The 17,013-nt window shown below is 36.6% G+C and overlaps 1 protein-coding gene across 2 annotated transcripts in view; it reads left to right on the forward strand.

Annotated features, from left to right (window-relative positions):
* The window catches only part of LOC107702103 (cytosolic 5'-nucleotidase 1A-like), a 16,014-nt gene extending 9,090 nt beyond the window's left edge, over nt 1–6,924 (forward strand). For both annotated transcript variants that reach the window (XM_016504322.1, XM_016504323.1), the window contains 4 exons: nt 618–747; nt 3,970–4,092; nt 4,865–5,049; nt 5,749–6,924. In XM_016504322.1, coding sequence (XP_016359808.1) covers nt 618–747; nt 3,970–4,092; nt 4,865–5,049; nt 5,749–6,105 — 795 coding nt within the window. In that variant the 3' untranslated portion in view covers nt 6,106–6,924. The remainder of the gene's footprint in view (nt 1–617; nt 748–3,969; nt 4,093–4,864; nt 5,050–5,748) is intronic.
* The last annotated feature ends 10,089 nt before the right edge of the window (nt 6,925–17,013 follow it).

The raw sequence follows: 17,013 nt of genomic DNA on the forward strand, positions 1-17,013 counted from the left end.
CACAACTCCAGTCCATCAGTTAACATCTTGTGAAGTGAAAAGCTGCGTGTTTGTAATAAACAAATACATCATTAAGATGCTTTAACTTTAAACAGTTACTTCTGTCAAAAATATGAGTCTACAATCCATAATAATGCTTCCTCCAGTGTAAAAAGTTAATTCCCTGTTGTCCTCTTACAGCAAAATCCACCAACATATTTGTTTAGAATTGTTTTGGACTGGCAAGATGACTTTTTCACTGGAGAAGCAATATTATGGCTAGAGGGATATTTTAGCTGAAATCAACTGATTTAATTTAAAACATCTCAGTGGTGAATTTGTTTATTACAAACACAAATGTTGTAAATTTAATTACTTGTGGATTATTGTGATGTTTTTTTTCCAGCTGTTTGAACTCTCATTCTCTTATTCTCATGCTGAGCAAGTGATGTAATGCTAAATTTCTCCAAGTCTTTTCCGACGAACAAACAAATTCATCTACATCTTTGATGGCCTGAGTGTGAGTACATTTTCAGCAACTTTTCATTTTTGTGTGAGCTATTCCTTTATCAGTATTGACTGCAATATTCTCACTGTCTACTACTTACTTCATTTGATTATTTTGCGTGTTTTCTCAGGCACTGGAGACAGTAAATAACCGGTTGCGGGAGCTCTATCCAGACAGCGAGGAGCTTTTTGATATTGTGCTGGTAACCTACAACCATGCTCATGTAGGCATCAGACTCATCAACACCATCAACTACCACAGTAAGTATAATTTACTGACCTTCTAATAACCTGGATTCATACTTTCCACAAACATGTACATGGTCAGAAATGTCCATTCTTGCAAACAATGCTACCCTTGGGTGATCGGTGTTGACAATGGATGATAGGCTAATTATTAAAGGGATAGTTCACCCCAAAATGAAAACTGTCATCATTTACTCATTTAAAAAAATGAATAAAAAGAAAAAATAAAGGTGCCTCATCATGGAATCATAAACCACAAAACAGTAAAATGTACACCGCTATGCTATATTATTGATAATCAATAAGTCAAAGGCATGGGATACAAAGGAACGACATGATTCTGAGGACACAAAACTAGCAATGCAAATGTTTTCTTAGAAGATAAATCTCCAGCTGGCCAATCATATCTTCCCACAGAGATGCATGTGACACCTCTAACCTTTGTATCACAAACCTGCTACTTCCTGCTCAGTTCCCTGCAGCGCCCCAGCTGGATTGGTTTTGATCGTTCCGGTGGCTGACTGAAGAAAAAACAAACTTCTCTCCATCCTTTGGCCTCTCTTTGGACAAAACAACAAATATGCGGATATGAACTGACGCTTCAAAAACCATTTGAAGTCAGAACTTCATGTCCTGAACCATGAAAATGTTAGATGTTTGTTAGATGATAAATGTGAGTCTGATGCCGCAATAGTTCCAAAATCCATCACTGCAAAGAAGAAAGCAAAAATTATACAAAGAATACAACAAATAAGAATGAACCTATTTTTCTTTCATCTAAAGCCCAATAATTATTTTCCAGGATTTTTTTGGGGAGAGGGGGGTTGGGGGGCTTTGAAACAAGAGCCAATCAGATTACATGAAGGATTATTTGATCTAAAATATCAAGAGTGTTGAAAATGTCTCTCATTTCTTTGCTAATCTCACTGGAGAACAATAACCCGGTTAGCCTGTAGATGCATACACATCACTAATAATCATATTCATACTTTATTAAAACATTTTATAGTTATTTAGCAATATCAATTTATGATATGAAAATATTTTTACTGCTTTCCTCAATGTCACAGATATTGAGGTGTCATCAGCCAATCACATAGCATTAAGCTCAATGCATTTCCTCTCAGCTGAGCCTTTTTATTTCATTGAGCTTCATTTTACATCTCTTACCTGCATATATCTCGTTATTTAATGGCTCTCAGGAATACTTGATTCTGATTGGTCAGCCATGGCATCCTCTGGTCAAAGGTCACATATTTTTGTATAAGGAGGCTAAACTGTATATTTGACACTGTTCCTGTCATCCAGTTTCCTACTTGGTGCTAGTTTCATGTCTCCTATACTGCACTCAGCAGTTTCATTTTTTAAGTGATAAAATAGCTCAAATCAATATTTAATGTCGATTCACTTATTTGCCAAGTACATTACATTTTACATTTAGTCATTTAGCAGACGCTTTTATCCAAAGCGACTTACAAATGAGGAAAATGGAAGCAATCAAAATCAACAAAAGAGCAATGATATGTAAGTGCTATGACAAGTCTCAGTTAGCCTAACGCAGTACACGTAGCAAGGTTTTATTTAAATTAATAAATAAAATAAAAAACTGATAGAATAGAAAAAGAATAGAGCAAGTTAGTGTTAGAGGCCCTTTTTTGCTTTTTGTTAATTGTATAATAAATAAAAATAAAACGAATAGATAGAATACAAAAAGAATAGAGAAGCTAGTGTTAGTTTTTTTTTGTTTAGAATAGAATTAGAATAGAGAGTGCTAGATTTAGATGGTCAAATAAAGGAAAGGACATGATGTGTGGCCAAGTATGGTGACCCATACTTGGAATTTGTGCTCTGCATTTCACCCATCCAAGTGCACACACACAGCAGTGAGAAGTGAGCACACACACACACACACGGAGCAGTGGGCAGCCAATGCTGCAGCACCCGGGGAGCAGTTGGGGGTTCAGTGCCTTGCTCAAGTGTCTCACCTCAGAGCACTGATCATTCACTCCCCCACCTACAATCCCTGCCGGACCTAAGACTCAAACCTGCGACCTTTGGGTTACAAGTCCGACTCTCTAACCAATAGGCCACGACTGCCCATAAAGATGGAAGAGATGTGTTTTTAGCCGAATCTTGAAGATTGCTAAGGACTCAGCTGCTCGGATTGAGTAGTCTTATAATAAGTGTAATAATGAAGAGTTATCGCAAAATTATTATCATTATCTCAAAATAAACACCTTCAGGATGATACAAGACCCCACCACTCTACACCAGGATGCTGATGGGGGTTCATTTTACTATACTGATCAGCTGACTGTACCTTATCCCTTCTTTTACTCCTGGCCAAACTTGGCTTGACAAGTCATGTAAATCAAACCTGCTGCTGATGTCTTACTGAGCTGGCACCCATGTGTCAAAGGCTAAAAGGAGCACATTACCCCAACATTCCCCACCAGTCTAAGCTTTCCATCTGGTAAACAGTTCATAACTGAGGTGTCAAAATAGTGAAATCTTCTAATTGAAGACTGTGACCGTTTAAACACTGTTTAAATAACTTGAGGAAAACATCTTTTCTTTTCTAACGGCCATTCATTAAAAAGGTTTTACTGATAAATTAGCTAATACCACTTTTGATAAATGTATTTAAATGTGTACTCACGTGAAAGGAAGACTCCAGCATATAAAAGCTGTTTTATTTTATATGGAAATAAGAGCGCCCATTTTGAGATCTCGTGAGTTGTGACAGCCGAATAATACTGGCGTTATCTCTGTAAACAAAATAATCATGGTTAAATGCTAATAGAGCATTTCTACAATTCATTGTTTTTGTTCAGAACTGCAAACACACCACTAGGTGTCACTATAAATCACAGACCGCCAAATCAGCCACATTTATATTTACAGATCAACGCTCTTTTTTAATCGCTCTTTTCAAAAGGCACCCTTTATGGATAAATTAAGTACTTTTTGAAAGGGTACTGCCTCAGAACAGCTTTTGTAAAGTTTTTTTTTCTGAGAGTGTATTCTAAATAAAAACATCAACAACAACAAAAAAAAAGCATTAGACTGTGTGCTGGATATGGTAATAACTGAATAATGTGTAACAATAGCTTGAATGCAATGTAAGTTGCTTTGGATAAAAGGGTCTGCCAAATGCATAAATGTAAATGTAAATGTAATAATATCTGGCTCTCATGAAATGTTAATTGCTGTTTAATATTCTTCTCTCATCCCCAGATCTATTCATTGAGCGGTTCTGTATGACAGGAGGTAGCAGCCCCATTGGGTACCTGAAAGCATGGCATACAAACTTGTATTTGTCTGCTGATGCTGAAAAAGTTCAGGAAGCCCTCGCTGAAGGTTAGTACACAGTAAATATCTGATAACACATGCAACTGCCTAGTACTTCATCTTGTAGCACAATTACATTCATTAAATCAAAGGAATAATGTGACATTTTTTGTGCAACAAAAAGTGCACAAAGTGCTAACAAGAGACCTTTGATGTTGTTAATAAATACAATATTCATAGGAGTTTTTCCAGCCAAGTATAGTTGCGTAAAATGTTTTAATCAAATTGAATTCACAAATGGTGAGTAAAAGTTATAGTATATGATGCAGAATTGGTATAAGTACATGTCTCAATGACATACAAAGTATAGCAAAACCATATACAGTGAACTTACCAAGAAACCAGTTTAAAAATCATGAACAGGTGTGCCTTACAGATATTAGACTTGTGGTATATTTAGATAGTGTTTGAAAGGTAACCTGTCAATGACTTTGAATGATGAAAAGTGCCAAAATTACTTAGTGGTCATGGTGACTCCAAAGGAATTGCTCTTGCAGTTTGCCATTTAAAATGTTTTTGCCATTAAATGAACCCTTGAACACATGAGCATCATATTAATTATTGCAGAAATAATTGTGTATATAAAATAAGCTAAATAAAACTAACTGAAGTGGGGAACGCATTGAACTCCAGATCGACTTAACAATCCAATGACCTATTTGTTTTACTGAGGCTTAATGGGTCATAATGTCTTTAAAGGACACCCTTTAAATGTCATTCATCACACTGCTTTTTCCTTTAGGCTGGTGAGCTTTATCTTTGTCTTTGTGTTTTCTTACAGGGATTGCAGCAGCCACCATGTTTATGCCAGAAAAACAAATCGAGGTGTCTGAGACCCAGCTGAGAGTGGCATTTGATGGCGACGCTGTTCTTTTCTCTGATGAGTCTGAGCGTATTTTTAAAGCCCATGGCCTGGACAAGTTCTTCGAGCATGAGAGGGAAAATGAAAACAGATTGTTAGATCATGTAAGCATTGTTATTGTTACCCATGTGAACTGTTTATATTTTAAATATGATACAGAGAAAATGCAAAATGCATGTTTAAAGGAACGGTTATTTCAAAAATGAAAATTTGCTTAAAATGTACTCACCCTCAGGCCATCCAAGATGGAGATGAGTTTGTTTCTTCTTTCTTTTTCACTGGAGAATATGTTATATATAGAGGGCTCATATTTTAGCCAGAAGCAATGGTTTAAAGTTAAAAACGTCTTAATGATGAATTTGTTTATTACAAACATGGATCTTTTTACTTCACAAGACATTAACCGATGGACTGGAGTTGTGTGGATTAGTTGTGGATTATTGTGATGTTTTTATCAGCTTTTTGGACTCTCATTCTGACGGCACCCATTCACTGCAGAGGATCCACTAGTGAGCAAGTGATGCAATGCTGAATTTCTCCAGATCATTTCTGATTAAGAAACTCAAATTTTCAGCAAATGTTCATTTTTTGGTGAACTATTCCTTTATTCCAATTATATTTTTTTGCATTCGGTGCCACTAGTAGAATAAAAAAACCACACACTTCACCTTTGAATTAGCAGATATAATATGTAATGTTTTATATAAGGCTAAATCTCCAAGAACAAGACTGAGTGTCCTTGTTCTTTAATGTAGTTGATGTTACAATAGACATACTGTTTAATATATCTGTCTACCACACAGGGGCCACTGAAGGGTTTCTTGGAAGTGCTCGGGAAGCTTCAGAAGAAATTCTACGCTAAAGGCCACCGTATGGACTGTCCCATCCGCACCTACCTCGTGACGGCCCGCAGCGCAGCCAGCTCAGGCATCCGTGCCTTAAAGACTCTCCGTGCCTGGGGACTGGAGATGGACGAGGCTCTTTTCCTAGCCGGGGCACCAAAAGGCCCCATGCTGGAGAAAATCCGGCCCCACATCTACTTTGATGACCAGATGTTTCACGTGGAGGGTGCTGTAGAGATGGGTGCCATTGCCGCCCATGTGCCCTATGGGATTGCACAGAAATACCCTCATAAAAAAAGCACCAATGCAGGAAAATAACAAAGACGAATGGGGAAAATATAAAGAGGCGCATTATGTTCTTATTTTGGAAGCGACGTTCAAGTTGCAGATATCTTTATTTTGTAAACTCGGTTGTGCACTCATTGGATCAGGACCTCAGCATTCTCTTGGCCTTTTTCTGTGACCTATGCAAGGACACACACAATATTTAACCAGCTAAAGATTCAACCCAGTATTGTTCTTCTGCACACTGCCTCAACATCAGTAATTCTGTACATGACTTTTGAAAAATTCATTATGAATGAAAGCACTGCAATGAATGGTCATTTTCATCTAAGCATACGTTTCTCAGCGATGGTTTGTCGAAATATACATGACATCAACTTACTGTTAAAATGGAATGTGTGCTGCTATTCATATATGTAAAGTGAATATGTAAAGTGACAAAGGAGAAGGAATGATACTGAAATGGTGTTTACGCAGTGTGTGTTTTGAACCGCACTGTATAACTCAGCAATGGACTTTGAAGGGTATTCATGTTTATTGCTGTAGATGGTGTTGTGTTAGCAAAACTACAGTATTCTTTTATGTAATCTAACGTATGTGGTCGTCTATAATGGAAGGAGTGTTAGTCTGTAATGTAATGTTCGATATTGATAAGAAGCCATAATATTTTACATGAGAAGATGAAATACTCAGAATCTATAGAAAGCCATGAGTAGGGAATGATATATTTCATCTTTCATCTGTACTTTTTTGTTTTTCTCATCTGCATTCAATATACACTACTGTTTAACAGTTTAGTAATTAGAGTTAGTAATATATTTTGAAAGAAATTAATAATTGTATTAAGCAAGGATGCATTAGTTACCACAAAAATATTAAGCAGCACGAATGTTTTCAATATTGATAATAATCAATGTTTCTTGAGCAGCAAATCGGCATATTAGAATAATCTCTGAAGGATCATGTGACACTGAATACTGGAGTAATGATGCTGAAAATTCAGCTTTGCGTCACAGGAATAAATTACATTTTAAAATAAATTACAATAGAAAACAGTTTTTTTTGTATTGTAATAATATTTCACAATATTATGTTTGAATGTATTTTTGATCAAATAAATGCAGCCTTGATGAGCATAAAATACTTCTTTCAAAAACATTAAAATATCTTACTAACTCAAAACTTTTGAATGATGGTGTAAATATATATCTTTTGACAGAAAACAATTGTTAAGTATTGATTACTTTTGTGTCCTGTACCAAATAGTGGATTAGCCTAAAAAACTGGCAAAGTCTGATCCACCTCTGTCCACAGGCCTCAAATAAAAACATGCATACTTATATGTACTTAGCTATTCTCAGCCAAGACAATTTGACATGGTTGGTAATGGAAATTAATGTATGTGAAAGGGAACGTAAAAGGGAAAGAAGTGGTCACTGGTCACATATATCGACAGATGTCATCCAAAGGAAAAAAAATCCCTTGCTAGTTAATTTGTAGAAACAAAACAGATAAACCGTGCAATATTTCTATTGAGCTCCATTACCTGCCACTCTTTCTCTGCAGATACACTTGTCATGCAGTTAATGTCATTTCTTGTTTACACCTAATCCTTGGCTTGGCATCTAGCACACAAATAAAAGCTATCATCATTATGCTTCAATCCAGAACTGTCTCTGCTTTAGGGTAGTGAAGACATTATTTCCTGCTTATTATTCACATGTTTCCTGTGCCTTGTCTTCCTGTGCTGTTTAGTAATGTTTTGCAGCATCTCACTGCAGAGGATCCACTAGTGAGCAAGTGATGCAATGCTGAATTTCTCCAGATCATTTCTGATTAAGAAACTCAAATTTTCAGCAAATGTTCATTTTTTGGTGAACTATTCCTTTATTCCAATTATATTTTTTTGCATTCGGTGCCACTAGTAGAATAAAAAAACCACACACTTCACCTTTGAATTAGCAGATATAATATGTAATGTTTTATATAAGGCTAAATCTCCAAGAACAAGACTGAGTGTCCTTGTTCTTTAATGTAGTTGATGTTACAATAGACATACTGTTTAATATATCTGTCTACCACACAGGGGCCACTGAAGGGTTTCTTGGAAGTGCTCGGGAAGCTTCAGAAGAAATTCTATGCTAAAGGCCACCGTATGGACTGTCCCATCCGCACCTACCTCGTGACGGCCCGCAGCGCAGCCAGCTCAGGCATCCGTGCCTTAAAGACTCTCCGTGCCTGGGGACTGGAGATGGACGAGGCTCTTTTCCTAGCCGGGGCACCAAAAGGCCCCATGCTGGAGAAAATCCGGCCCCACATCTACTTTGATGACCAGATGTTTCACGTGGAGGGTGCTGTAGAGATGGGTGCCATTGCCGCCCATGTGCCCTATGGGATTGCACAGAAATACCCTCATAAAAAAAGCACCAATGCAGGAAAATAACAAAGACGAATGGGGAAAATATAAAGAGGCGCATTATGTTCTTATTTTGGAAGCGACGTTCAAGTTGCAGATATCTTTATTTTGTAAACTCGGTTGTGCACTCATTGGATCAGGACCTCAGCATTCTCTTGGCCTTTTTCTGTGACCTATGCAAGGACACACACAATATTTAACCAGCTAAAGATTCAACCCAGTATTGTTCTTCTGCACACTGCCTCAACATCAGTAATTCTGTACATGACTTTTGAAAAATTCATTATGAATGAAAGCACTGCAATGAATGGTCATTTTCATCTAAGCATACGTTTCTCAGCGATGGTTTGTCGAAATATACATGACATCAACTTACTGTTAAAATGGAATGTGTGCTGCTATTCATATATGTAAAGTGAATATGTAAAGTGACAAAGGAGAAGGAATGATACTGAAATGGTGTTTACGCAGTGTGTGTTTTGAACCGCACTGTATAACTCAGCAATGGACTTTGAAGGGTATTCATGTTTATTGCTGTAGATGGTGTTGTGTTAGCAAAACTACAGTATTCTTTTATGTAATCTAACGTATGTGGTCGTCTATAATGGAAGGAGTGTTAGTCTGTAATGTAATGTTCGATATTGATAAGAAGCCATAATATTTTACATGAGAAGATGAAATACTCAGAATCTATAGAAAGCCATGAGTAGGGAATGATATATTTCATCTTTCATCTGTACTTTTTTGTTTTTCTCATCTGCATTCAATATACACTACTGTTTAACAGTTTAGTAATTAGAGTTAGTAATATATTTTGAAAGAAATTAATAATTGTATTAAGCAAGGATGCATTAGTTTCCACAAAAATATTAAGCAGCACGAATGTTTTCAATATTGATAATAATCAATGTTTCTTGAGCAGCAAATCGGCATATTAGAATAATTTCTGAAGGATCATGTGACACTGAATACTGGAGTAATGATGCTGAAAATTCAGCTTTGCGTCACAGGAATAAATTACATTTTAAAATAAATTACAATAGAAAACAGTTTTTTTTGTATTGTAATAATATTTCACAATATTATGTTTGAATGTATTTTTGATCAAATAAATGCAGCCTTGATGAGCATAAAATACTTCTTTCAAAAACATTAAAATATCTTACTAACTCAAAACTTTTGAATGATGGTGTAAATATATATCTTTTGACAGAAAACAATTGTTAAGTATTGATTACTTTTGTGTCCTGTACCAAATAGTGGATTAGCCTAAAAAACTGGCAAAGTCTGATCCACCTCTGTCCACAGGCCTCAAATAAAAACATGCATACTTATATGTACTTAGCTATTCTCAGCCAAGACAATTTGACATGGTTGGTAATGGAAATTAATGTATGTGAAAGGGAACGTAAAAGGGAAAGAAGTGGTCACTGGTCACATATATCGACAGATGTCATCCAAAGGAAAAAAAATCCCTTGCTAGTTAATTTGTAGAAACAAAACAGATAAACCGTGCAATATTTCTATTGAGCTCCATTACCTGCCACTCTTTCTCTGCAGATACACTTGTCATGCAGTTAATGTCATTTCTTGTTTACACCTAATCCTTGGCTTGGCATCTAGCACACAAATAAAAGCTATCATCATTATGCTTCAATCCAGAACTGTCTCTGCTTTAGGGTAGTGAAGACATTATTTCCTGCTTATTATTCACATGTTTCCTGTGCCTTGTCTTCCTGTGCTGTTTAGTAATGTTTTGCAGCATCTGTCCTACAAACATTATTGGAACAAATTGCGTTGACATCAATGTTTAGTCTGCCTCTTTAAATTAATGCACCTCTCATTGTTAAATCTACACAAAATGTGACAGACTAGTTGCCGTCTCCATAAACGTTAATTTACAGAGATGTGCCACTGTACAGTTATTCTAATATGGACTGAGAATGTCAATATTATGAAGGACAAAACATATATAATGCAATAATTATGATTTAATTAAAAAAGATACAGTGTATGTATGTGATTTGAGGTATATTCAGGCAAACTATGCTACATTTGGACAATTATGATGGCTGTCAAAAGAAAGCCCAACTTCCGGTGTTATCCTATTTATAGTCACAATAATGAAACACATTCTAACCAAGGCTAGTTAATTTTGCCAAACAATATTTTACAGCAATTCTAAGGAAATTACCTAATAGCTTTTAATGTCATTTCTTAAATTATCAGCTAATGTCATGAATACAGATAAAGATAGTCAAAGACATTTCCAACACTGAATAAACCTTCTACTCATTAAACTGTACAATGTAGAAATAAAGTCATTAACTCAGAGAAGCAAACATCATTTCAGCTTTCATTGTGCTCTTTATAATCATAACTGCAACTAATGGACATGGAGAACGTATTGTTCTCTTAAACTTTACATACAGAATACAGGACGTTCTGTTCTGACCGAATGAAGAGGTTTTAATGATTTTTGCTTTTAGAAACTAATGTGAAAATCTACCTTGATACAAAAGGAAAAATTTAAAGGAGGGCAGAATTTTATGAGGACACAGAACTTTTGTATCCATGTGCAACGTGGCACAAAAAAAGTCTTATCAGTTTCAGCATATTTCCCCTGCAAATGCTGTGTAGACAAAAGAGTAATTGCATAATAGTCCTTCAGCTGTTTCTTGTTCAGTATAAAGAATAAAATGTTTTATAAAATTACAATATGTTTTCGCAATCCTGGCATGCACCTCCTCAGCATTACATTAGGTGGCAGCAATGCTTTATGTGATCCTCAACGACTGCAGAAGATCTAGAAGCTGAAGAGCTCAAAACATTATTAATGCTAGCATAATATCAAAATAAATCTCTTAAAACATTGATGAATAAGGAGCATTTATATACTATAGACGTTTATTATTTTGTGTGTCATCCTACTTTATATAATGTATAATGTTTATATAATGTCTAAAAACAGGACTAAAATTTGTCAGTGTCCAAGCACTTGGTAAGCTCAGTGAGGGTTTGAAACTAAAAAGAGAAGAAATGAATGCTTTCTTTGTGCATCATTGCTGCTGGTGCCAATTACCCAGAAGCCTCACCAAACTGCAGGCGCAGATAAACTAGAGGGCTATTAAGCAACTGTGCCTCTGAGGTGCCATCGTGGTAATGAGGCCATCGTTGTCCACCCCATGTGTAGAGATTGATCAGAGATCGTTTCCATTTTATTACTTCGGAGAAGTGCTGGGGAGGGACTTCTGCCATCTGGCTGACTTTATTAATACACTGTTCTCAAACACTCTGTAAATAAGCAAATGAAAGTCTGCTGCTAAACAGAATGTCAATAAAATGGTCATTTGAAACTGACTGACTAATAAAACCAATTCAGGATGCATTTTAACAACACCTTCATTTCAGTTGCAAGCTGGACTTGAATGTTCAAATGAAATATTAAAGGAACAGTTCCCCCAAAAATGAAAATTTGCTGAACATGTATATTGTCAGGTCATCCAAAATGTACATGGATTTGTTTCTTCATTGGAACAGATTTGGGGAAATTTAGCATTACATCACTTGCTCACTAATGGGTCCTCTGCAGTGAATGGGTGCCGTCAGAATGAGTCCAAACTGCTGATAAAAACATCTCAATAAGCAAAAAAAACACGAGTCCAGTTCATCATAGTCATTTTTGCATGTTTGTAAGAAATAAAGCCATGGATACAGATAAAGATGTAGTCAAAGTCATTTTCAGTACTGAATAAACCAGTCCAAAACAGTTCTAAACAAATATACAAATATGTGGGTGGATTTGGATGTGAGAGGACAACAGAGGATGAACTTTTTAACTGAAGCAACATCTTGATGGAGTCATGTTGTGGATTATTGCGATGTTTTTATCAGCTGTTTGGACTCATTCTGACGGCACCCATTCACTGCAGAGGATCCATTGGTGAGCAAGTGATGCAATGCTAAATTTCTCCAAATCTGTTTTGATGAAGAAATAAACTCATCTACATTTTGGATGACCTGAGGGTGAGTACATTTTCATCAAATGATCATTTTTGGGTGAACTATTCCTTTAACAAAAGGTAGAATTGCTGTTGCATAATTTTCCATTCTTCTGACAAATTTAAATGAATGAGGATGCATGTTGTAAACAATTTGCCCATAGAGGCACTTCAAACTGATTATGTGTGATAAAGCTCACAGAAACTGAATTCTGCCTGCAAATCGATGGTGATGCTGAAACTGTTTTGTTTGCTTGGTGAAAACCATGCTGTTATGCACTCAGGAAAATAAATTCATAACACTTTTACTTCCTTCCTGTAGTTCTGCAGTTGGTTCATTGTGCATTGGCTTGATAAGGGTCTCACAGAGTGGAACATTACAAGTCGAGGCAAATTTGTGGTTTTTGATATGCCTGTTTTGTCAGAGACACATTAAAATTGCATTTTATGTTGAAATAATGAGCATGGAATTTTTTAGAATAACCTTAGGTCAGCATGCACACAAATCCAAACAAACCGAAGCTCACTAGATACTTTTGACAGCTGCTCCGTTTTGACATTTGCCAGGCTTGGCTAATTAAAGTGGCTGTAAATCTGCACAATGCAGGCATAAAAGCATTTCTTTAGTCGCAACAAGTTGTTAGCGGATCTGTATACATTTGGCAGTTTGTATGTGTTGTACTTGCACCATTATATCCTGTAGTATTAGGCTGAACCAGCTGTGATCTGATGGGTGGAAGATTATGACCGATTTATTACGAGCTAGTGAGCTGAAGCCACATCTAAACCTGGTGCAGAAAGATGGAGAAAAGTGCCGTGAACTCATATGATCTGCCTGCCACAATGCAGGGTCATCCTCTCGCTCAGCACGGCCTCGCTTCAGTTAATCATGCAGTCTCCACTGCTGATGTGCCTATATGTATTCAGACCAATGTTTTAGCAAATATATTCCACAGGAAAACATCTTCTCATCAGATAGGCTGCAGCAGGTTCTGTATACACCTAATGTTTAATATCCTGTCTAAAATTGATAGTCTCATGGCCCTTTGATGGTAGCCAATGAATTGGCATTTGTGGCAATGAGGTAATAGTGAGGTAATTTCCAGACTTTGAACTAATAACAATAATTAGTCTCTATCAGCAGCTGTGGGAATTCATTAGAGGGAAATGTGGGAGATTGGACGGGGTATGGCCCCGTGGAGTTAATCATCATTATAATCCAGTGCCACGACTGACCACAGAATTGGACTGTAAATTTTTGCCCTATTCTTTATGATTTTCTCCACATGAGCATATGCCATCATAAAATTACAGATAAATAATTACAAATAAACATAAAATGTAAACAAAAATGTGCTCAAAACAGGTGTCACTTGTTAATATTATTTTAATGCATACTGTAGATCTCTGTTATCAGAGATTTGGCAGCAGGAAGGCAACTTTGCAATTTTCCAAATTACAAGCTACTCATTTTTAAGCTCTATGAGAGAAGTGAATGGGAGAGTATCACAATCTTTTTTTTTTTTTTGCATTCCCATTTGCTCAAATAGCAAAAGAAAAACTCCACGACAGTGTTTTCACGACTTTCAAAAAAAAAAGGAAAGAAAAATTGAGAGAGACTGCATAAGGGCAGTCAGAAGAGATGTCAAATTTACCATCCCTCCCATATACGCTGCATTAGAAAAACCCTCGCATTAGCATTAACTGTTTTTTTTGCAATTTGATGCAAAGCTGATATAATACAAAGTACAGTGTTATAAATGTACATACATTAAAAAAAAAATCTAAATAAACAAGAATCGGACACTGGTAATACATCTAACGAAACGTTAGCCATATATATGTTGCTTAAAGGGATAGTTCACCCAAAAATGAAAATTCTGTCAAACTCACCCTCATGACGTTCCAAACCTGTAAGACCTTTGTTCATCTTCAGAACACAAATTAAGATATTTTTAAATCATTAAAGGTGTCATATGATATTGCTAAGGCTATGTCGACACCAAGCCAGAGCTTTCCCTATCCAATCTTTTTTTTCACCTCTTCTGAAGAAATATCTGCGTCCACACGAAACCGTCACAAAACGATGTAGTATACATGCCAGACCAGCATGTGGCGCTGTAATTCTGCAACAGAGATACACTCAAAACGGAGAAGACGACTTGGACTATCGCAACGAAACACACAGCGTCTTCACAACATGGCGGCGGAGGTGGCAGCAACAATAAAGTTACACCTTCTTTCTTTGCGTTTACATTTGGGCGACGTTATGCAAATCTTCCCACATCGTGATGTAGACATGTGGGGGCGTGTTTAAACGAGGCGTTTTAGGAGGGCGTGGATGAGTCTTAACGTTTATAAAGAATATCTCTTTGGGTTTGAGACTTTAGTCTTTGCAACTCTAGGGATCTTATCTATTCACGAACAGCTTGTAACACTCCAAAGAGAAAGGAAAACTTGAAATTGCATTATATGACCCCTTTAAAATAATCCATGTGACATTAGTGGTTCAACCGGAAGCTACAAGAATACTTTTTGTGCGCAAAGAAAACAAAAATAACAACTTTATGCAACAATTCGTCTCCTCCGCGTCACTAACTTGTTACTAGAAATATGCCTTTTTTAAAACTGCTACTACAAATAAATTTACATTAGTATTGTTGTTTATTTTATTTATTCATTTTATTTATTTACTCAAGATGATATTTTACATGCATATCCACGAACATCCCTCCTGAAAGAAAAACTTAAACCAGTCTAAGCTGGTTTGCTAGATTTTAGCTGTTTTTTGCTAGTCTAAGCTAGTCTCCCAGCCTGACTAGATGAGAAATACCCAGAATCCTTTAAAAGCCAACCAACAGACAAGCTATCTGTGTATAAAAGTAATTAGTTCCTAGTCCTAGTTTTTCCAGTTCTTCCTTTGTTTTGTTTTTTTGCTTCACTTTCTGCTGTAACACCGGCATCTCTTCATCAGACCAGTGTCTGGACTCCTGTAGCCCAAGAACAACAGCCTAATTTTAGAGTGAATGAGTCCTGACGGATCCATCAAGCTTCACCAAAATGCCTCTGATCAGCCAGAGCCATCAGTTTAGGATGACAGGCCTGAATAGATGACAGGGAGCTGGAAGGAGCCAAGTATTGGTAGAAAGCCTCACTCCCTTTGCAACAGCTCTACTGAAATGTCTCCTTAAGCAAGCATGCAGATGTAATCAATAAGCTCATACACTGCCGGCCATTGATTTCCGTTGTGACTAAAAGCAACAGTTAGACGCATTCTTCTACCTGTGTCTAAAAAAAGAACAGCAATTTCTTTTTTTTTTCCCACAGACGTCATTGTGGAACTGAATTGAGTCTCATGGAGGCAGACAAATATTTGTGTAATTACTTAACACTGACGTCTTGGTTACAAGCTTATTGTCAGGGATTCATCACAGTCACTTCAGTCACCATCCAGGATAATTACCCGATCACAGTCACCTGAGTTCTGATCACCCGCACCTGCTGTCACCAATCAAGCCACACTACAAATACACACACAGCACAGTCACTCACTGTCCGGTCTACCGTTCACTCCTACGAACTTCTCTGGACTCTCTCTGCCAAATTCTCCTAGAACGAATTACCTGCTGTTCATCCCGCGATCCTCCAACGACTCCTTGGAAACTGTTCCACGATCTCCAACGTAACCGGCATCCGATCCTCACCATCAGAACTCAGATAAGCACCCTGGAACCATTCACTGTGTTGACACTCACCTGCCTTTACACACCTATTCCAGTCATCCCCTTTCCCAGTCAATAAAACCATCCTGATTTGCACTTACCTGTTGTGTCTGGCCTTGCTTTGTGACACTTATATGACGGTGATGTTTAGACATTTCATATAACTTCAAAACTCATTTTTTGTATCCTTTATTATAATGTAAATTCATAAATTTATTTATTTCAACATCTCTCTGATGCTGAACCTGGACTTAGTGGTCGGCAGGAGGTATCCATGGAAACAGGATGAGGATGATCTATGGTCAATCTTTACAGTATTTATTTAATTAGAAACAGCTTACTGCTGTCTCCATAGTAACCAGAGCCCAAGTAGCACCATTAGAGCAATCATGCATAACTTAACTTAGGCTCCGCACAAGAACAGGGTTCTTTATATTAATCAACACCTTTAGAAGTGAACTCGTGGTTTTTAAAGTCTAAGAGAACTCTCTGAAAATGTAATATGTTTATAATGTGTTTTATAATTTGAGATTTGGCTGCAAGTAACACTTTACAGTAAGGTTGTAAACGTAAATATTTGTTAATGCATTAGATATCATATACTAATAATAATTAATATTTTTTAAATATTTTTAATCTCTGTCAGAGGCATCATGCTATTTACAGCAAAACACATTCAAGTTGATTTGTAATAAGTGTGGTTGTTGTTAAATAAAACTATTAAAATTAATTCCCAGAATTTAAAAGCTAAAATAAAATATAAATATTACATGAAAAATGAGAAATATTGCCTTGGCAAATA

Source organism: Sinocyclocheilus anshuiensis, unplaced genomic scaffold (genome assembly GCF_001515605.1).
Source record: "Sinocyclocheilus anshuiensis isolate Anshui unplaced genomic scaffold, SAMN03320099.WGS_v1.1 scaffold54, whole genome shotgun sequence".
NCBI lineage: Eukaryota > Metazoa > Chordata > Actinopteri > Cypriniformes > Cyprinidae > Sinocyclocheilus > Sinocyclocheilus anshuiensis.